This window comes from Rosa rugosa, chromosome 2, assembly GCF_958449725.1.
Source record: "Rosa rugosa chromosome 2, drRosRugo1.1, whole genome shotgun sequence".
NCBI classification, from domain to species: Eukaryota; Viridiplantae; Streptophyta; class Magnoliopsida; order Rosales; family Rosaceae; genus Rosa; species Rosa rugosa.
Window position 1 is genome coordinate 62,951,948 of NC_084821.1, and position 21,980 is coordinate 62,973,927.

At 39.2% G+C, this 21,980-nt stretch overlaps 4 protein-coding genes across 5 annotated transcripts; 1 reads left to right on the forward strand and 3 right to left on the reverse strand.

The window, feature by feature from the left end:
- The first annotated feature begins 1,948 nt into the window (after positions 1 to 1,948).
- LOC133733276 (LOB domain-containing protein 36-like) lies at positions 1,949 to 5,091 on the forward strand. 2 transcript variants are annotated; one of them, XM_062160920.1, is made up of 3 exons: positions 1,949 to 2,299; positions 2,415 to 3,276; positions 4,774 to 5,091. In XM_062160920.1, the coding sequence occupies exon 2, from the start codon at positions 2,435 to 2,437 to the stop codon at positions 3,227 to 3,229; it is 795 nt and encodes a 264-aa protein (XP_062016904.1). In that variant the 5' UTR covers positions 1,949 to 2,299; positions 2,415 to 2,434; the 3' UTR covers positions 3,230 to 3,276; positions 4,774 to 5,091. The 2 variants fall into 2 exon arrangements, with proteins under 2 accessions (XP_062016904.1, XP_062016905.1); XM_062160921.1 differs by having other exon boundaries at positions 1,949 to 2,293.
- Positions 5,092 to 5,802: 711 nt separating this feature from the next.
- Positions 5,803 to 7,540, reverse strand: LOC133732899 (phospholipase A1-Igamma1, chloroplastic). The gene has a single exon (XM_062160506.1). It carries the CDS (start codon positions 7,403 to 7,405, stop codon positions 5,828 to 5,830), a length of 1,578 nt encoding a protein of 525 aa, XP_062016490.1. The 5' UTR covers positions 7,406 to 7,540; the 3' UTR covers positions 5,803 to 5,827.
- Positions 7,541 to 8,474: 934 nt separating this feature from the next.
- Positions 8,475 to 12,705, reverse strand: LOC133729205 (uncharacterized). The gene is made up of 4 exons (XM_062156690.1): positions 12,046 to 12,705; positions 11,046 to 11,270; positions 9,730 to 10,110; positions 8,475 to 9,155 (listed from the first exon to the last, which is right to left on the reverse strand). Exons 1-4 carry the CDS (start codon positions 12,580 to 12,582, stop codon positions 8,700 to 8,702), a joined length of 1,599 nt encoding a protein of 532 aa, XP_062012674.1. The 5' UTR covers positions 12,583 to 12,705; the 3' UTR covers positions 8,475 to 8,699.
- A 736-nt stretch (positions 12,706 to 13,441) lies between these two features.
- LOC133729206 (CSC1-like protein ERD4) lies at positions 13,442 to 18,255 on the reverse strand. Its single transcript, XM_062156691.1, has 6 exons — positions 17,651 to 18,255; positions 16,353 to 16,501; positions 15,751 to 16,026; positions 14,517 to 15,367; positions 14,169 to 14,424; positions 13,442 to 14,001 (listed from the first exon to the last, which is right to left on the reverse strand). Exons 1-6 carry the CDS (start codon positions 17,919 to 17,921, stop codon positions 13,618 to 13,620), a joined length of 2,187 nt encoding a protein of 728 aa, XP_062012675.1. The 5' UTR covers positions 17,922 to 18,255; the 3' UTR covers positions 13,442 to 13,617.
- Positions 18,256 to 21,980: the final 3,725 nt, after the last annotated feature.

The following is a 21,980-nucleotide window of genomic DNA, read 5'->3' on the forward strand; positions in this document are numbered from 1 at the left end:
CATGGAAACATTTGTGTTAACTGAATTATAATAAGACACTTTAAAATGACCTTTTTTATCATTAGCCCAAAAAACTATTATAAATGATTGAATAAGGTTTTAAATTGAATTTTAAAATTCAGGAGGTTATCATTTTAAAGGATAAAGTTGGAAACTATGTTAAGATGAACAATTACTTCGGTTAGTTCTGCAAAATTAGTTTAACACTTGCCGCCGCTCAAACTATCGCTCATATTTTTGATTGTTTATATTAGTGTGGTCTCATGAGCTGAATGGTTTCTAAATCATCATTTAACAACCAATCTTTGCAAATAGAAACGAACGAAGTAACTCACAAATTTCAGCAGTTAACGATGATCTTTGTTCACACGGGAAGAATTTCCCACATGATACGGAGAAATTCCCAAAATTACCATATGGTGCAAAAACACCTCATTGACCCTTAAATATTCGTTGATATTTCAAGTGATTTCAATAATAATGAAGTTAATTTTTTTTTTTGTCAAAATTATAAATGGGACCTTGACCCAAAGTACCAAAATTATTCTACGCACCCCAACAACAAATTTTTATTCCCACTTATCATGTTTAAAACAAAATGACAATTTTGCCCTTGATTTAATTAATCAATTACATGTGCCCTCTCTGTCTCTCTCTCCTCTCTCCACAATCTGCACTCTCTCTCTCTCTCCCCCCTCCCCCCTCCCCCAGAAGCCCAGCCAGAGGGTCTGGGAGAAGAGGTTGATGGTGGAGTCGGACTCGGCGACGGATCGAAGGAACTTGAGGAGCGATCGGAGGCCGCAGACTCGGAGGAACGAGAACTCACGGTAGACTCTCTAGTGGTCAAGGAGTTGACCAGATCGCCGACGACGATGGCGGGTGAGTCTGATTCGGATTCCAGCGAGGGCTTGGGTGTGATTCCCTCGGTCCATTGGGGCTTTTTCAAGTACATAGCTCAGTCTGGGTCCATTGGATCAAGAGGTTCATGCACCAGCTGCATTGGATTCCGAACAGGTTCGACGGAGAAAAAAAAAAAAAAACTCAACTTTTTTGGGTTTTTTTATGAAAGGAGGGCAGAGTAAAACTGCACCACTATGTGCGCTACTCTTTTCTGAAGTCCCTTTCCTGGGTTCCAATCTCGTCGAATCTCTCACAGTATCGGTGGGTGCTCAAAGCATTTTTTGGGTGCCCAAATTAATTTTTTTTTTGGGTAAAATGGGGGCAGAATGCTCTAGAAAGAAAGAAAAATGAAAAAAAAAAAAAAAAGTTCTATTGGGGAGCAATGGACGTTTTGAATTAATGTAATCTCCTCATTTTTTTCTTTAATCAAAATTTTATTTGTCTAAATTTAGATCCCATTCCGGTGACCGAAAGTTCTATTAGGGGGCAATAGACGTTTTGAATTTATGTAATCTCCTCATTTTTTTTCTTTAATCAAAGTTTTACTTGTCTAAATTTAGATAGATTAGTTCCCATTCCGGCGACTGAAAGTTCTACTGGGGGTCTATTGCCCCTCTATTGGGGCAATAAAGATCTATTAGGGGGCAATAAACCTTTCCAGCGACCTATGAAATCTCCAGCGAGGTTTTTAGAGAAATCCGGTGGGTGGCGGCCAGTGACCAGAATCCGGCGGTCGGTGGCCTGATTCTGGCGATCGATGGTTGGAATCCGGTGAAGTCTCCTATGGTCTCTCTCTATCTTTATGTAACAAAGGGATGAAGGTAATTAATATAGTCTCAAAAATAAAAAAAATAAACCTAAAAAAAACTTAATGGGGTATTAGGGAAAACCTCCTTAGAGTGTTTTGGATAAGGGGGAATTAAAAAACTTAATGGGATAAGTGAGAAAAAAATCCCTACAGTTGGGATACATGGACAAAAACCCATTATATTCATGCAGCTCTTATATTGTTAAGTTCCCAGTTTTGTTGTGTTAATAAACTCGCAGCCCTCGGATTAAAACATGAATTAATAATGAAGATACAAAGTCTAGTTGTTTTGCTCTAAACACACTTTCTCACTTCCCCTCTCTCTCTTCACTCTCTCTTTAAAGACTCCTTTCTAATCTTCGCTTGTTTTTCTCATCCAAAACCGCCACCCCAACGGAAACCGAGTGCTTCCAAATGCTGCAAACCATGGGCTTCTGATCGCTTTCCCTTCTCACTCAATTTGCGTATATATCATTCACGTTTTGCTCGCTCCTTATCACCCTCTAGGGTTAGGGTTTCCTCGAACATATCGCCCCTCTAAATTTCGCTGTGCTGTCGTCATCATCATCACCATCAATCCATCATGTACTGGTATTATAAGAAATAGATCCTGAAAATTGTAGGGTTGATTAATTAGATTGATTAAATCATTTCCATTTCTCAGTCCCTAACCCTATCCTATTCATTGAATTTTCATTGTTTGCAGTTAGAGGAGAGACACCGAAGATGTCGTCCAACACTCACTCTCCGTGCGCCGCGTGCAAGTTTCTTCGGCGGAAATGCACGCAGGAGTGCGTTTTCGCGCCGTACTTCCCGCCGGACCAGCCCCAGAAATTCGCCAACGTCCACCGTGTGTACGGCGCGAGCAACGTGGCCAAGATCCTCAACGAGCTCAACGCCGCCCACCGTGAGGACGCCGTGACGTCACTGGCCTATGAGGCGGAGGCTCGCCTCCGGGACCCCGTGTACGGCTGCGTGGGGCTCATCTCCATCCTCCAGAACAGGCTCAAGCAGCTCCAGACGGATCTCTACAATGCCAAGAAGGATCTCTCGACCTACATTGGCCCTCAAGCGCTGATGATTCCAGTGTTCCATCCGCAGCAGCCGGAGATGAATGGGGGTGGCGCAATGTCTGTCCCCATGTTGGGAGTCCCAACTGGCCCGCAGCAGGGCGGACTTGCTGGGGGACAGTTGGTGATTAGGGATCAGCAGCAGCAGCAGCAGATGTTTGAGGCTCAGCAGCAGGAGCTGGTGAGGTTCAATGTGAATGGGATGGACAATGGAAATGGGTTTAATCAGATGGCTGGAGGAGGTGGTAGTGGTGGTGGAGGTAGTAATGGTGTGGTGTCAGCTGGCTCGTTGGGTCTGGGAGGTTTTGATAACAATGCTTTCAATAACCAGATGCAAGCTGCGGCCGCTGCACATCATCATCAGCATTCTCTTGACTATCAGCTTCAGGCTCAGCTCATGCTCCAACCACAGCAGCAATCGCAGCCGAAATCAGAGGGTGAGGAGAGTTGATGATCATCTCCTGCCTATAAGTTTCAATAAACAATGTCACATCCATGGTATGCACTCTTTCTTTTATTTATTTTTTAATTTTCCCAACATGCCATTAGGGTTTTCAGTCTCTCTTTTCTTGCTTTGTCTATCTTTCATTGCCTCCTTCGCAACACTTGAGATCACTTTGCTCTAGGTTTAGGTTTGTGTACATGAAAGTGCTTCTAGATTAACACCCCTGAGAAAGAAAAGCAAATCAAAAGGGGTTAACAGTGTTCATCATTCCCATGCCACTTTGGGGCATTTTTCGTTTTTCCATGTCAGATGTATCGGTTATTATTTTCCCAATATTGTAGTTACAAACACGGACCAGCACAAATCAAATTCATTCACAAGCCTTCAATGCGTGAACTAAACGTGGCTTAAAAGTTAGTAAAATAGTTAATAAAAGTAAGGATGAGTTCCGATGAAGATAGATTAGAGTACATGTCGCCATTTCTTGATTTGTGAATACCATATAATGCATCCTAGAATGTGCGAAGGTATACAAAATTAAAAAACAAATTTATGTTTACTTCATTAATTGTGCTGACCAAGGCAGTTGAAGCTAAACTTCTCTAGGGAGTTCTAGGGATTCATGATTAATAATTGCTTACCAATTTACTTAGGTTTGCTCCTTTCTAAATTCAAGCTTTTAAGGTATGTACTATATATATTCTCGGTTCTGGTTCTTATTGAATGCTTGTGTAAAATGAGTTCTTTGAATTTCCTGGATGCCAAATTTCTTTATATATTTTTATCGAATGCTTCTGCAAAATGAGAACATGAATCAATTTTGTTTTTTTTGGTAAAGTTTGGAATTCAGCCTTTGATTTGGTAAATAGGCACAACAGAACAACTCACAACTAAGAGCCCCCACGATACAAATTTTGCATCATGATTTTAAGTCAGAATTCTCCTTTAATTTCTTTTAACTCCTTTGTAACTAAACAAACATGTTCCTCACATGCTCGTCAGTAAACCTTTCTCTCAAGTATGTTAATCATTCACCAAATTTTTGAAGGTCTTTATTATACTGTTGTACCCTTTGAAGTTGGCAATCTTAATTGGCATAACCACAAACCCTCTGTTGATTTATATTGGCACTATTTGACATAGAAATCTCTTACTAAGCTTTGTACATCTAGGCATCTTGTCAAAATCTCACGCAAATGTTTTTCTCAGGCGAGAAAGACCCGAAGATAAATTAGGTCGAAATAAGAAATTAAATTACACTAGAAATCAATACACACTCTTTTTGATGTACTTGCACTTACCTCTTTGCCTTTCTTTTTCTTTTTTTTCAACATTTTCTTCATTTTGTTCCTTCTCGTTCTGATGTGTGTTGATGAAAATTGCCCTAAACAAGCACTAATAATGGTGCAGTTTAATTCCCATGCTATATTTGCATTAACGAATGCTTTTACTACTGAGGGGTCGTCAAACCGAATAAATTAAACGAAATGCCCCGTTATAAGTGCTTATCAACTTATTTATAAATTGCTGTCTTTCCTCCATGTTTGCAGTTTAATTTGTATGCCCAGCCCACAGATGAAGGTACATGCTGAAGAGACATCCATGTAGATTCCGTACTGGAAGATGTGAGAGTGTAGGATAATGTGAGAGGATAAACTGGGTTTGAGTTTAAACAAAGACTTAAACTCTTTGGCGATGATGCGATTCAAATGTAAAACTTATGTGAATCGTTTAGCAAAGACTTTCTTGCATCCTCGATCATTCTCTCAACATTTATAACCATGTCTAGGCTCCTTCTTTTTTTATATTTATTGATGTTGTTTGCATTGTTGGTTATAATTACAAGTGTTGCGGTTGTTGTTATTTGATATTAAGCAGTAATGATGTAGCACTTTCCAATATATGCATGAATAATTACTGATGCAGGATGCAGTAGTTATTTGTTGTGGTCTTGTGGAACTATGGTTAGTTTATGAAGCATTGCATTCATTGTGGTTTCTCATTGGCTTATATATATGCTCGGTTCTGATAACGTTATCTAGTTGTTTCCTATTTTGCATGAATTTTAATATGATTGGAGAATGCTTGAACATCTAAGGAAAACTTAAAACAATCAAACACGAACACATAATGAACTTTTAATTATAGACATGATAAGAGAAAGATTACAACAGGCATTCACGCCTCTACGCGCATATGCTTGAAAATAGTAGTCCCATAGTGGTCTTGTCCAGCATTAATAAATGTTCGATAATCGATAGCATCAATTCATACATCAATGGTCCTTAGTATTTCTCCTTTTTTTCTTGAACATATTTTCAAATACATACACTTGTTTGCATCAACATATACATGCTCTTGCATCCATACATACATATTTCAATGTCTGAACAAATTATCAATCTCAGCAATTCCGCTGATTCAAGCTCAGCTGCAGCTCATGCTGATGAAACGCAATTGAACACAATTACATTCTTTTGGACTTTGCAGATATGTTGGGCCAGGAAGAATGTGACGTAAGTTTGTACATGTTGGAGTTGTCTTAGAATTGATTAGTATGTTACTTCTCATGCACCACATAGGGACAATTCAAGTCTTTGACTTTCAAAATTCACCTTTCATATTAGCAGTACATAAAGATTGAAGTACATAATCTGATTGTATCTCTACTTGAAGAGCATGAGCTTCTGCTTCTGCTTCTCTAGTAGGTGAAGGAATGTCTTCAGGCTCTCTTATGGGTTTAACCCATCTCCCATGATGATTACAAACAAGTCCCTTGTGTTCCAATTGGTACCAACAATGTGGGATTCTAAGATCCTCCACCAACATGTCACATGCCTTGTTCACCAAGGCAAAATCCCTCCTGGCATTTGACCTAAAGCTAGTTTCTTTATTCAAATACCCATCCACAAGGTGAAGATAAGTCTCAAGGCTATGAAACCCTAGAAAATTGAACCCATGTTTCTTGAGATAAGGCGACGAGCCGACATCAACTTTCAGTTCAGCTCCAACATGTGTATAAACCCATTCCAATGTGCCGGTAATTTCTTCAAACTTCTGCAAACCTTCATTCAAAACAAGTCCCGGCATTTTCGGAACCACGTCTTGCTTGACCACAACCCTCAGTGTGTTGACCCCCATTTGGTTTAGCTCATCTCTGAAAGCATTGTTTCCCACTCTAGGTGCCCCAAATGAAATGACACTAATGGGTAGCCCAGGAATTGATTTTGCAGCTTCATAAGCATTGAGCAAAGCCAAAGCACCACCCAAGCTATGCCCTGTAATTGTAAGACTCACTTCTTCACCCTTGGATTTATAAAACTCAACAAGCCTAGTCACTTCCTTCATGACTTGCTCTGAGGCACTAGATTTGTTGTACCTGGTTTTCTCACTCTTGGACTTGTAAATCCCAAGAAACCCGTGTTCAACTTTGGCATCCAAATCTCCAATAGGTTCCAACTTCCTCTGCAGATCCTCATACCATTCGGATGGCGCCACCGTCCCACGCCAAGCCACGGCAATATCTCTCCTTCCGATCCTTCTCGTCTCCTCGTCATCACTCACTGCAACAAATCCCATCCAGTTTGAATCTTTGCTCCAAGTCTCAACCAAATGTGACCTCTCCAGCCAATTAGGCATGTCTATATGGGACATGGCGTAAATGTATTTGCTAACTGCATATCCATTTTTGCCCAGTCCCAAAACATCAAAGAGCTTGTTCTTGTTGTACCTGCAGCTCCCGCAGAACTCAGAGAATGAGTCAAAGTCGAAAGCATCATATGTTGCCTGTGCAAATTCACCATACTTGACTATCTCTCTTCTTAGCCAAGGGTGGAGTGGATCCATTAGACCCTCCCAATCTTTTGAGCCGTGGATTTCACGCCACTTTTCGGATATGATTTCCTTGGGAGAAGTTGTGGGAGTTGAATGCTTCTCTTCAGTAAACATATTCCAATTGGAAAAGCGAGGACTGTCGGTTTTAGGAGGGGTTTCTATGTGAAGATGGAGGAGGTGGGATAGTGATTCAGCTAGACGGTTGGTCCTGTTTGATGTCTTTGTTTGTGGGTGATGATCAAGAACAGCTTCTTGGTGCTGTTGAGATCGGATCAAGGGAAACCGGGTTGCTGCGGAGGCCGCTTGAGTGGCCGGAATGTGAGCATACATCATAGTTAACATTGCCATGATGGTTTAACAGAATCAAGAGTCGAACTCGATCTTATTGTGATTCTGAAAACCAGAAAACTAAGATTTGGAAGATGGAGTTGAGGTGAAGACTTGGGGGATGAGAGATATGGGAATAGAGGAATCAAATATATACGAGGGGAGGGGAAGAAGAGTTCAAGTCTCCAACATTTGTAATAATAATGGATGGATTTGTCACGCGTGTTGTTCAAGGACCAAGCATAGACTATATTTGATTGGGAGATCGTACGTATTTAATTTTAGACTTGCTCTTTATACTGAGGGTACGTAGGACCATGTGTGAGTTCTATAACTCATTCTCACTCCACCAATCCAATCCAAGTTCTTGAATTATTGCCCTGTTAATTGAGCAAAATTTCGAGACAGCCACTTTGAGAAAACCACAAGTCTGAGAACTACGAGGGTATCACAGGCATTTTCAGCTCTCAAAGAGACAGAGTAGTACGATATGATAAAGAACAAAGGAGGATAAAGAAGCACGAGGAAGAGCTTTTTGACTTTCAACACGTAATCCTCCTGTTTTCACACTTGTTTCAAAGGCTAGGTCTAGTCTTCTCATTTTAATTATAGTCAGTCAAATAACGTTTTTGCATGTACCAATACAAAGTCTTTAATAAACTTGGTGATTAGATGGTAAGGTCAGTTAGGTTATGTAGTGATGAAAGTAGGAAGCTTACTATAGTACATTTTTGTGAATCAAAGTTGACCCACCAAACCTCTCAATCCATTAGTTTACACCCTAATAATAATATAAAGTAATTCAATCCTACCTAACATTACATACGGTAACGAATACATGTTTATATTTTCGAAAAAAAAACTAATACATGTTTATTGTGTACTTGATTCATAAGCACAACAAGAGTTATTTTGGATTTTTCCCTCCAGTCAATGAGTTTATTTCCCTAAATTCTTATTGCAAGAAGGGGAAGAGTCCTCATTGACCTCATAAATTTAAAGACTGAACTGTGGAAGACATGCCAAATTGCCAATTTGAGTAAATGATTCCTTTCAAATGTAAAGTAGAAATGATGCAAAGAGTGGAATAGGCAATAACAAAAAGAGAACAGGGGGGTAAAACCCTTTTGATTTTGGTATAAGAGTCGAGGAAAATGTGTTCTATCAACCACAAAACTCACAGCATCCATTTGATTTTCTTTCCAATACATCCGATGTTATATCCTTCACCTTCCAACCACCTCTTCCATACGTCTGTCTAATGATTAACTAGCAGTCTAGCAGACGTTTCGATCCCCAGCAAAATACCTAGAATTTAGCTAGCTCGAAAATCTAGGAAAAGACGCAATTTCTGCACCAGAAGCTCGTGTGACCCAAAAGGAGGCTTGCCTTCGATGACCCAATACTTCTCAAGCACGCCTGTTTTGGCACTGCTCACCATCTGATCATGGCATGCGGACACAATATGGTAGATTGAGTTTTTGAGGACATCGGCAAGGGCATATGCTTTGGGATGGATAGGGCCAACTCTCTTTTTAGCCACGCCAACATTTCCCACACTCGAGGTTGCCCATTTGATACTAGCTGGCCCCATAAACTGTGCAGGAACATTGGTCTTCTTTCCCATGTATGTTTCAACAGCAAGAAGGCAAGAGATCAGTGTTGAGATCACAGCAGCATTACTACCCGATCTCTGGGCAACCCCAAATCTGTCCTCCGTATTTGAGCGTGCAGTCAGTGAAGCAGCTGACCAGGCACACCATGCATATAGCTGCATAAGATAAAAAAGACAATTATTTAACTTTTTGAGGCGATGGAAAATTCAAGACATTGACTATTTCTTGCTCTCCCACGTTTTCCAAGTCATGTTCCAGACTATGACACAATGTTACTAGCATAATCTCTGATCCTCTCTTACAAAGCACAGTGTGATCAAAAGCTATACGTATGTAGAAGCTATATAGCGCTGATGCAATTTCAACTACTGTCACGACCTTCACATACTGATAGAGATAATTATAATACAAGTAAGAGGGTGACAATGCATCAACACAAACACGTTAAAAGTGACCATATTAACATTTTTTTTTTTAAGTATCCTGGCACTTTGGTCTCTGAACTTCAAAACATCTATGGTTGGTCCTCGAATTTAATGTGTCAGTTTAGGACAAGAGCTGACATGTTAAAAAGTTAATGAAAATGTTATGCAACTGATACATGACAACGTATTCAACATTCTGGTCACTGAAACATACACAAAAAGGTGGCTATAAATGTTTGTGCCTGAATGTAGATATACATTTATAATGAATATGATAATGAAAAACATATACATATCTGTTTACCTGGAAGTTGTCGAAGGGTTCAGAGTATTTTGAATCTAGTCGCTGGTCAGTTGGCGACAGTAACTGATTGGATATTTGGGATTTTCCATTAACAGGACTTTCCAAGCCATCACCCAGCTTTGATGCAAGCTGCTCCAGAGGCCGCAAGCATACAGATACAACCCTTTTGTAAGTTTCACCACTTTCTTCGAAAAAGGCAGCTCGTCGCCAAGTATCAACATTATTCTCACAAATCATGCAGAGATCAAGATATGCAAGATACTGAGGAAGAGAATTAGGAGTGCTCTCCTCCAAAGCTGCAAGAAGATGCTCAGTTGGATTTGTTTCTGCTGCAGCTGATCCTTTAGGCGGCGCAAATATGCATCTCTTGGTATTAAGCACCTATATTACACCAGGATTTCAAACAATACAGATTTGATATCAGAAGATAGGCATGAATCACTAACAAAGGAAAAGATGGAGAATATGAAAATTAAATATTCAAACTGCTGTTTCTTTTGATCCTGGTCATTTGTAAATGCGGACAAGACAGTACCATCTAAACAGAATCTTTAACTAAAAAAGAAACAAAAGTAGAGAAGACAAATATGTGATACTTTGAAGAGTACTTCATACAACTTGGTATATGATCAAGATGTATTATTTTAAGTTTCATAGGGTAGCTAAGTTCATACCATAGCAAAGAAATATAGCTTCACATTAAAACTATACCAAAAGCCATTGGCCAAAACACTTTATAGAGTTATTAGGATACCTATGAAATGAAGTATGTTTGACTGGTTTTAACATTATGATTACACAGATTACACAAAGAGTCGCTGGCCAAAACACTTTATTAAAGCTATATTGATACCTATTAAATGAAGTTTGTTTGACGGGTTTTGACTATTGAAGAGACACAAATACCTATTAAATTGATTATACTGGGCGTTTAAGAATGTTTCTTAATTCACATTAGCAGAAGTCTCATACGAGTAACATAGCTGTGAAGCACGGACACTTGATGAGTTAAGAGTACTAGGAAGTATTTTGAAGTGTTTGGGAAACATTCAAAAATCTATTAAATTATTGAAATAAGAAACATTTCATATATGTCAGATATATGTCCAAGGAATGAGTCAGATATTAGGTCTTAGGAAGACACCTGACACTGTGTACTAACAAGAATGGCTATTGACAAAACCAAGAACTGGCAACAAAATGAACATGAAATAAATATTCAGATCATATGATCATGCGATGCTTCTATCAACCACCTCAGTTCTATTAGCAAGAATGGAGATCAATAATTATGTCAATAGGTTTGAGAAACTAACCTGATGTAAATGGTGACTTAGTTCCCAGCAGAGAAACACCAAGAAACTCCCAATGTAGAAGGTAATCTGCTCCGCAATCAACCTTCCAATTGTAACTCTGTTGTGAAACTCATGGGGAAGGAACACCACCAGAATAGCTGAGACTAGGTATGCCACACCGGACAGCTTTAAGGATCTTGTGATAGCCGTGGGGAGACCCATCTTGAAGCTAAAAAATGGCGGACGCTGTTGACATAAAAGGTTGTAGTAAGAGCCATGACTCACGTTAGTGTACAGCAAGAAGTGAGAATATTGGAACAAGCTCACAATTAATAATGACCGAAAAATTAGCAAATAGCAGTCTGAAACTCTCAACCAGTAGATTGAACATGCTTCTTCGTGCAATATACTTAAAAGATTAAAAAAATATATTTAAAAAGTAGCATTTTTACATGTGGCTAAGGCAGAATATTGAGTTAGATGCTGATTCAAAACAGCAATTATGATGGGAACATGTGGGTAAACAGAATTCCAGCTCCACCAGGAAACTTTGGGAAACTGAACCATCACACACCTCCTATACTAAAAAGGAAAGAATTCCATACACAAACAGAGACACCTACAGGCAGCATATACACTATCAATGGAAAAAATTTATGGCTCATAGGACACAATAGTATATATGAATTCATCGTATCTAACAAAGCAGACTATATCATTTGATTTGATAATTTAGAGGAGAACTCATCAAAGTCTTCTCTTCTTCCCACCTTACAGCTCTACATTTCTAAATGCCTAACTACAGCAATATACCTAGATATCTTCGGCATGAAGATAACATAACGGAACCACTCATCTCTGCATATTCCGATCAATTGACTGTTGTTTCCATCAATATAAGACTCCTATGCATTTAATGATCTCTACCATTCCTTAGCTACTTCCAAATACACTACACTAGAGCACCAAAGAGAGTAACATAATCGAATTCAAAACAGATATAAGAGGGCCGAAAACTGACCTGAATAATGGGGAACTCCAAGACCCACCTGCGCTTATACACATAATACAACCCATAAAGCAAACCCATCACAAAACCCCTAAACCCTACTCTCCCAATCCCCCAAACCCCACCACCAAGCTCCCCGCAGACCGAAACCGCCGCAACGGACCCGGACACCGCCGCCGCAGCCAGAAACGCCACGAAGCGGACGGTGACCCTAACCCGGACCCGGGAACCCGGCGACCCGGTCAAATCGGAGCCGCCGGGAACGAAGAGGAAGCGTATGAGCTCGAGGGAGAGCTTGAGAGGCGAGAGCAGTGGGTGGGGGTGGGTGGAGGAGATGAGAGAGAGGGAGGCGGAGAAGAGGAGCTGGGAGAGGTGGAAGGACAGGAAGGTAATTACCGCGAAGAACCATGGGGCGAATGGGAAAGCGGGTTTTGAGGAGGAGGGAGAGAGAGCGGAGAGGAGGAAAATGAGGGTGGAGGGGATGGATTGCCAGATGAGGAACCCTAAGAAGCGGTTGCGGACCACCGCGTCCGGCGGCGCTGGAGGCATTGATGGGTTTTTCTGGGTTTTTGGGGTTTGAGAAGAGAAGTTTGTGGGGCTTTCAAATCTTTCAGAGGGGGAGAGCCTATGGTAGCGTCGCTGAGGCGCCAACTATGAACTGTGAACAAGTTTTGTGAATTTTTATGGAAATTTTTTCTTTTTTTTCTTTTTGTCAATTTTTTAATTCTTTCTTCTTCTTTTTTTTTTTTTTTTTTTTGGAACGGAAAATGAAAAATTACATACAGAAAAATCTAAAATAACCAAAATTAAAGTTGAAACCCGAGAGAGAGAGGGAGCTTCTCCACCCAGAGAAGGAGGAGTGATCAAGAGACGTCAATGCATCAGCAACAAAGTTTGCGTTTCATTTTTTTTTTCCTGGATAAATTGTAACAATATAAAGCTTGTATAGCTTGTAGGTTCAATGATTAATGATATTTTTACTTGTAAATTTTCGGAGTAAAATTATCCAAGTTGAAACTATTTACGATGGTTGTTAAGTAATTTATAAAATAAAAAATATTTATTGGTTTTAGAATAATTTCAATATTAGTGATCAATAGCATGAGCTTGTAAGCAGTGTTAATTAGTGTGAAGAGACAGATTTAAGACTCGGAAGATTACAAGAGCACCCGTTTTCACCATATAGGTTAGAGGCGATCCCACTCTATATTACAAATATTTCTAAGCATTCCAACTTGTAGTTAAAATGCAACCTTGACATTTCTAGCTGGGTCGATACTGGATTCAATTCCCTTTTGCAATCATAAGGAAAAGAAAGACTGTGATCTGGTGCAGGAAATCATCTGCAGTACTATGCAAACATCCCTGCTGGTGCAAAACAGAACTGGTAGACATTAAACACGGTCCGAAAAGAAATTGCATCACACATACATAATAATACACTAGGACATCCAAAATGTTACAAGCAAACCCAATCCTAATCATATGTTATGAACAACTGGCAAATCATAAAGCCAAGCTAATTTTACTACAACACTAATCAAATCAAATCTTGTGGAACTGCTAAACTACACAAATTATACATCAGGCAAATGATGTTGTTCTGGACACATTTGACTTGGCATCTTCGAATTGATCATCATCTAGTAGTACTTTCTCAGAGCTCAGGCTTGGTGGGAGGTAAGATTTATAAATTTGCTCCATGTTAGGAATGTCTTTCAGTTCGTGAGACACAACTTCAAGAGCAGCGTCTTTGAAAAATCGGTAGAATTTCTTGCTACAGGTGTAACAGAAGATCAAGGAGAGGATAGGAAGTGGGATCACAAACGGTGCATATATAAATTTCTTTACCCCAAAGAAACCAAACATGGTAACTTGGTACAATATCAGAGCTGCAAGAATCCGGATCTGCATGTGTGGCCAGAACCTTCCATAACTTTCATACGCTGGACAATACACTTTGAGTGCCTGTTCCATTAAACAACAAGTTTTTATTTTCAATAGCAGCACATATAAGATAGACTGGCACATATAAGATAGCAGCAGAATAGCAGCATTTTGAGTAGCACAAATGAAAAGGAGGGTATTCAACCAAAACCTGGTAAAGCCCAAAAAAAGACTGAATGATGATTTACCTGGTTTCGAAGGACAAGCCATCCGATGCCAAAGTACAGCACACCAAATGGAATGATCAGTGGAGCAATAACAGAGTAGCAGAGAACAATTGTTATGATGAGCATATCACCAGGAACTCTAGTCCCATACCCCAGATCACTAGGTTGCCAAGCTGCTTTCAACTCGCCTTCAGTCTTACAAAGATACTTCCTTTTCAGATGGAAAATGATCAGAGGAACTAATCGGGATAGTTCAAGACCATAGCCAATAAAAAACCTGATATCAATGGAAACCAGTTAAAAAGAGCTTTGTGTCGAGCAATATAATATCATACAATGCAGACAGTGACATTGAAAACTGTAACGTACTTCAGAGCCACAAAGGTGACGAAGTAAGTTGCATTTCCTGGGAGGCTAGTTGCCAGTAAGGTAATAATTTTATTGAGATTGGGATTCTTCTCGATTTCCTTGAATGTACTGAACAAGGTTCCACCTATAGTAACTCCAAGAAAAACATTGAACACAGTGAAATAGAAATATTTTCCAGAGGCAGACCGTACTGCATGGCTCTGAGAAGGAATTCCCTCGGCTTTAGACAGAGCGAAAAGTAGCTTCGGCAACAAAGCTAAGAAGATTATAAGTGCAAGCTGAGGAAGAAATGCCTCCAGCACTGTCTTGAGCGCAGATTGATGCACAACTGGCTTGATAAATGGGATAAGTTTCACCAGATTATCCAGAGTTGTGAATGCAGAGATGAATGCAATTGGGATCATATAAAACACCACGGTCAGAGCCACAATGATATACACAACATACTGCCGCACTTGCCTCTGGAAAAACTTGATTTTGAGATTAGGCCAAAGAACTTGACGAGGTTCAGGAGCATCCGTGACTGTCCATTTGTCACCCATTTTGGCATGTAGACTCTGTGCTGCAGAAGCTGCAGCCGCCCTACTAGTGAAGAAAACTATAGCAGCATTTAGCTGCTTCTCTCTGAGAGTGGCTTTTTGTTCAGCTTCCAATTTTGGGATTGTTTCATTAATCTTCTTAGTGTAGTACTCTATACTATCAACCTTTGCCCCACAAAGACCAAGGAAGCCAGTTTTGTTAGTGGGTCTTGTTCCTTCTGGACTGCCTGTTGTTTTGGATGCTGCATAAACTGCTTCAGCACGTTCAAGCTTCTTCCTAAACCCTTCTAACTCTTTCCAAAGTTTGTTCACCTATAAGAACAAAATAAACATGAAGGAAAGAGAATATACTACAACCAAACTGGGAAGAAAAAATTAACCATCATGCTGAAACAACATAAATATTATGTTCTTAGAATTCTCTTTGCATCTTGAGCTGTTGCTTGTTCCTAATACAAATCAAATTTCTACAGGGAAAAAACTTTAAAATACCCAAAGACGTAATGAATTTCCTATTAATGAACAACCATTAGTTGTTATAAACACCGCACTCTAACAGAAAACTACTTAAAAAGACACAAAGAAAATTATATCTGACAAGAGCTCGAATAACCACAAACACAGATGTAAAACCAATAACAGCCAAGGCAAGGCACAAAGTGATGAGGAAGAAAAAAAAGATCGACAACCCATACCTCTTTATTGTCTGTAACAATCAGTGATTTGTAATAGGTCTCGGGGTAGATGGCCCTGAAATATGAATCGACCTGGTCCTTTCTATTTGGACCTTCACGCACAGCAGGTATGTCTCTAACAAGAACAGCAAATTGTTCAGGCTTGACATCAGGAGACATTAAAGCATTGGCTCTCAGATCGGAGACATGTTTATATGCCTTCCACAACAAGATATATGTAACAAAAGAAACCCAGTAGACACCTAGGAGAAACGCCCACAGCCTTGGACTCTTCGCCTGTAAATACAGAAAGACTACATAAATGCATGAACAAGTCGCCATAAGCAAGATTTAGTTCTAATGTTTCCATATCCATCAGGTTTGCAACATATTAATTGTTAACCAAAACTCCAAAAGGTAAAGGAAAATACCAATACCATTGACAACCACTAACATGTAGACCTAAGAAAACTAAAACTTCTGCAACTCAGGCACCCAAAAGAATATATTTCAGAAAACTTCCAAGGCAAGTCATGACTGCCTCGTTTAAATTCAATAATTTTATTGATTTACAAAAACATTCATAAAAATATCAGTTATTCACAGAAGATTATTTAAGTTACCTGGACATTTCCTATGGATAACTTGTCAAGGTCAGAGAAAGTCCCGTTGCTGGTGGTGGTGTTTGTTGTGGTGTCTCCAGTGTCAGTGGCAGAAACTGGCAGAAGCATTGGTAGCAGTATCAAGCTGGACAAAACCAGTATTCCCAACACTGGCACATCAATGAGAAAAGTTAGTACTTTGAGATTCTTTGCAATTTATATAAATACCAATGGAAACAATATAATCATATATACACACCCAGCTTCTTCTCTCACAAAAAGAATCCATGCAAGTCATACAGGAAGATGTTTCAAGGGTTTTCTACTATCATTAGAACTTAGCTTTCAGGGACATGCTACTGGGTATCAGCTTTCATTGTGTGGAACACCTCGCTTAGATAAAGAAATCTTGAGTTTATATATATATATATATATATATATATATATATATATATATATATATATCACTATCCACAGCAAACAACAAAGTCCCCTGACTTAAAAACTTTTTCAAATAGATTGACTCTGATAATTCTCCAAAATGTTATATCAACTTTGAGTAGTCAATCATATCAATTGTCAGTATGACATCAAAATTTGTTGCCAGAATTGCACAACATAAAATAAATCCATAGCATCAGCTGCTATTGTAACATAATAATTAAGTTCACATATGACATACTCATCACATCCATATTGACTACAAAAGCTTGGTAAAGTTCGCATATGACACAAATCCATTCATTTTAACGAAACTTCAACGTTTTAAAGTAGAGTATAAGCAAGCTGTGTACTGGTCTATGAGAGGTGAACATGGCTAAACTAGATTTTCTCCTCAAAGAAAAAAGGGAAAAAAAAAATCAAAATTATTCTGAAAAGTTATAGAATTGCACAACTCGCCAGATTCTAACCATTCAGCTGAACACCAAAAGCAACCATAGAAATCTGCGAAACTAGCTTTCAAATTTGGATCAACTTGACCACAAAGCTCTGACAAATCCAGCAAACAGAGCTAACCCAAGAAACAGTTTTTGGTACAACCACATGAGACAAGGTAATTCAAGAAAAAAAAAAGTTACCAAGCAGATAAAGTTCCCACAAGATCACACTTCTCAGAGCTACAAGAACAATTAACTTTTCCAATCTTACCAAGCTCTTACTATTCGAACAAACATAAACAAAAGTATATACAATAATTGTACGAAAACCCAACAAACAGAACCAAAAGCACAAACAGTTTCTGCCACAAGTACAACAACAACAAAAAAGCTCGTTCAGACAAATAACCAAACAGCAGGTACAAGGAGGCAGAGACAAACCAGTGCTTAAGAAGACAAAGTAGACAGCAGTGTCAACCCCAGAAATGGCTATAAGTTCCTGCTCTGTGGAAGTCAGAGCCTCTTTGATCCAGGCAAACGGGTTCCGGGTCTTGGACCCGCCCTCCCACGGATCCAAACCCTTGAGGATCCGATTCGGATAGTACACCACCGCGTTCCCGGGCTTTCTCGAAAGCCACGCGAACAGAAACATCAGAATCACAAATATCGCAAACGAGGTCCCTAACGACGTCAGGAACGAACTGAGATCCATCTCGGCTTTTCTCTAAAAACCCACAAGCTAGACTGAACCGTGTTGTTGCCTCGCCTCCTCTCAAAAACACTTTTGTATGCAAAGTTTGGAAGAGAGAGAGCCGTTAAAGGTTCGACATTTAATTGAAGAGAGAAGAAAAACGGTTGGATATATGAAGAGGGTGTGGTGGTGGTGGTGGTGGTTGCGTAATGCGGAGCGGAGCATCAACAATTCTTCATAGCGCAAATCAATGAGAAAACGAAAAATATCTCAGAGCTGTCGAGCATGATTGGCTTTTGGTGTAGGGTAATGGGGGGTCACTTTATCGTTTCCTTGATTTTTTGTATTAAAGGTTGTGTTTTTAAAGGCAGGGAGAGGAAGATGGACACTGTGGAAAGAGAAAGGACTTGATCTCATGGGGGTCAGGGGAAGTTGGACTGCATAGAGTGGAAAAGGACGAAAATGGGTCGGCGAAACTGGGAATTTCAATGACTGTTGTGTAAAAAATTGCTTTGTGTGTTTCCGAAAATGGAAACGTTGCGACGTTTTGAATATAATAACATAACAGAAAGGTATTTATTTAAAAAATTCACATGCATGAGATGGGAGCTGCCATGTTGGACCAGTGAAGCGTTTTGAATACAAAAAAAAAGGTTACCGTTTATGGAGTCATATGGACGTTTCGTAAAAAGCGTACATTAAACGTACCGGAAATAATCAAAGAGTAAAGAAGACTCCGGCGGGTATTTATGGTGAACTTCAATTCTATTCATAAATCAGTTGCTTAAACGTTACACAAAGGTATTTGTGTGTCGTAATAAATTTTTTGAACAAAGTTTTAATGAAACTGCATTACTTTCGTGTTCCATAGTTTGTAAGTTCTATTTTTGTTCTTTGCATCCTTAAGAAAATAACTGTTTGGATATATCCTTTGAAGTTTCATAAAAATGGAATTTAGAACATGCAGTTATGGAATTCCAACTCAGAATAATCTGAATTGAGAATCCCCGATTATGTAAGCAAAGAGGGAATGTAGAAATTGATACAACTGTGGCAACAATTTCGTGATCATAAAGCTTTTGGACAAAATTATTGACACTCAACGACAAGTATAATTGCATGTTGCACTAAAAAGAATAAAGACAAAGTATAATATATATGGTTCTCATCAAATCTACCCCCAACAATTTTAGCACCACTTTAGAAAATAAAAAATTAACCTACAAAAATTACCCTTTGTCAAAGAAACTAAAAACACTTTCGAATTTTGATAAATTTAAGTTTTATCATCAAGCATTTTCTTCATCTCTATTTTTATCATTACAAATGGTCGAAAAACAATAATTAACACAAAATAATGTTAAAAAAGTTATATCTCTTTTAAATTTGAACTTCATCATATAGCAGATGAGAGCCATGAGACAGACATGTCACATTATTTGATGAAAATAGTATGCATCGAATCTCAAATTTTTAAAAGTTTTTTTTCATCAGCTTAGGGTTTACCTATAACCTGAATTTCCTTTAATCCACAGCTTCTCCTATTTCTTTCTTCTTCTTCTTTTTTCCCTAAAGGTCAATCTTGTCATGTTCCAAAGTAACGGCTTCGTGGGGAAAGTTGGTAAGGACTCCACAATACGACGTCGCAGCCGTAAATCGACAGATCAAGCGGATAGAGATGGCCCAGCTGAAAAAGGTAACACGGTTGGCATCTGACACGTGTTGATCCCGTGTGCTGCCGACACTCACTCCACGTTGTCTTATATTTGATTGATTATTATAATCGCAAAAGCAAAAGCAACGGTTCCGAACAGTCGGGGCGGGACCCGCATCCGGATAAGTTCCGATCCAGTTTGTTTTGTCCGATACGATTCCTCTCAGTGTCCAAGTCATACGTATTAAATATCCGGGAAATAACGTGGTGACAGACTGACAGGTAGGACTCTGGTGGGGCACACAACGTGGATTAGGGCTTTCGGAGGTTGGAAATGGCCGTTGTAGCTAGCTGAAAACGACTGGACTGAAGCGCCACCTGTGGTTGTCGCTGGGCTCCCAAGTCCGAATACCAGAGCACAGTACGTGAAGCTGAAGATCAAACATATATCTATATATCTACAAAGACCGAAGCAGCAATTCTTCTTTTCCAGAGTCAGTGGAGCTGGATGGACTGGTCCAAGGGGATAGTGGGACTGAGAACCATTGAACAGTTTTAGGGTTTTACAATTTTACGTACCAGAGAGATGGATTATCTATCGAGTAATCAGGTCAAATTATGGGTGTTGTGGTTCCGAAAAGTGGACAGATCGAAGTGCACCTAGGCGTATATGAGCTGATAAATGATTGGTTTTAGAACTATCGTATTGGAAAATTAAAGAATCGTGTATCATGTATTTGTATATATGTAGGAACTGCAGATTAATGTTGAGACATTTGATGCTAAAAAATAAATAATAATTAATTAATTAGTACCGACATGTTAGATAATGTAAATGTGTATGAAATCTTGGTTCATAGGATGAATATAAATTTTTATTTTATTACGTAAGAAGAATTATTATGGAAACTGCAACTGCAATATTTTTACTATCGATAAGACTAATGTCTTTTTCCTCATTGGGCATTCAATATTTGGTTGAGTGAGAGAGACTTCTATATGTAGATCATTACTCTGTTTACGACAAATGATAAATCATGATTGTATTAAGGATTGCTTTATCTCAAACTAATTAATCAACCTCTCATTCAACTAAAAGAAAAAACTAAGGCCATCTCCAGCTGTTTTAGCCCCCGGGCTAAAAATTTAAGCCCCCAAAAAATCAATATTCATGCAAATAGTAAGTACTATAATTTTGACCATCTCAAACTCTTAGGGCTACAAGTTTAAATGTCATGTTATTTTATTATTTTTCATTATTTTTTTCAAATATATAGTATTTTATAATTATACTACTATTTCTACTCTTATATAATTATTTTTCTAATCAAATCTTATTAGGTTTTTGGATATGATTTTTTGAATATTTTATTTTTATTATTTTGTCAAAAGTGCTGTTACATTTTGAAAATGAAAAAAAAAAAAACCAATAAATACATTTTGAAACAGATAGCAAACATCAGCAAGCTGCAAATTTTAATCAACCTCAGTCGTTGATCTCTATATTTTATCTCATCTGCTTTATTTAGAGCAACAATGTGGAGCCCACAAAAATATAGCCCTAGGGCTATACATGGGCCATCTTAGGGCTATACATGGGCCATCTTTAGCCCAATAGCCCCTCAAATTACATTTTTGGTCTAACATAGCCCCTTATTGAAGATGAAAATCTTCATTTTTTGTATCCACCCCATAGCCCACAACTAGAGATGGCCTAAGCAATCTCTCCTAATAATGTATTTGCTTTCACTATGCTTAATGAGCATAGATGAAGTATGTGGGACTTTATATTTTCTGTACATACATGTACATTTGCAAGCATAATTAGCTATAATGGGCCACGCTCATTGTACCGCCAAAGGTACTCATTCCAACCGAATGAATGACATGTAGGCACACCGCCAGACGGGCTACAGCCCAAAGTCGGACCACCTCCAGATCGGCCGCGACGCGCCGCCACGCGCCACGCCAAGATGGCATCAGAAGCTTCTGAAACTGGGAACTGAAGCATATCAGTCCCACATCGAAAACAAGGAGAAGATCAACCTCTTCCTCACCTATAAAAGGTTCTCTCCTCTCTCCTCATTAATGACGCATTCAATACTTACCTACTGTTACTTTGTCAACATAAATACATTGACTAACTTAGGCATCGGAGAGTCGAAGACCGCCCAACGCAGTCTCCCTCTGACGCCCTTTGTATTTTACTTGACAGGTAACAGAGGCTTTGAGTACACAAGTATCGATCCGCTCACCGGATCAGCGTTAACTAAGGTTCAGCTACCGCCGGACTTCTAGACATTAACATTGGCGCCGTCTGTGGGAATCCTTGAACAAAAGGTCATCCCACCACATCCACCATGACTAACAGTAGCGGAGGAAACGTTGAGGAACAGGCGGACCAGTCCACCCTTCCCCAACCCTCC

What these genes read in the sequence shown, in the direction of transcription:
- LOC133733276 (XM_062160920.1), top strand. Translation starts at nt 2,435, where the DNA reads ATGTCGTCCAACACTCACTCTCCGTGCGCCGCGTGCAAGTTTCTTCGG.
- LOC133732899 (XM_062160506.1), bottom strand. Translation starts at nt 7,405, where the DNA reads ATGGCAATGTTAACTATGATGTATGCTCACATTCCGGCCACTCAAGCG.
- LOC133729205 (XM_062156690.1), bottom strand. Translation starts at nt 12,582, where the DNA reads ATGCCTCCAGCGCCGCCGGACGCGGTGGTCCGCAACCGCTTCTTAGGG. An exon ending in TGGAGTTCCCCATTATTCAG is followed by an intron (nt 11,271 to 12,045) that starts GTCAGTTTTCGG and finishes TTATGTCAACAG; the next exon opens with CGTCCGCCATTTTTTAGCTT. An exon ending in AACCCTTCGACAACTTCCAG is followed by an intron (nt 9,156 to 9,729) that starts GTAAACAGATAT and finishes TATCTTATGCAG; the next exon opens with CTATATGCATGGTGTGCCTG.
- LOC133729206 (XM_062156691.1), bottom strand. Translation starts at nt 17,921, where the DNA reads ATGGATCTCAGTTCGTTCCTGACGTCGTTAGGGACCTCGTTTGCGATA. An exon ending in CTTTGTCTTCTTAAGCACTG is followed by an intron (nt 16,502 to 17,650) that starts GTTTGTCTCTGC and finishes TTGATGTGCCAG; the next exon opens with TGTTGGGAATACTGGTTTTG. An exon ending in GGCTTGTCCTTCGAAACCAG is followed by an intron (nt 14,002 to 14,168) that starts GTAAATCATCAT and finishes TTAATGGAACAG; the next exon opens with GCACTCAAAGTGTATTGTCC.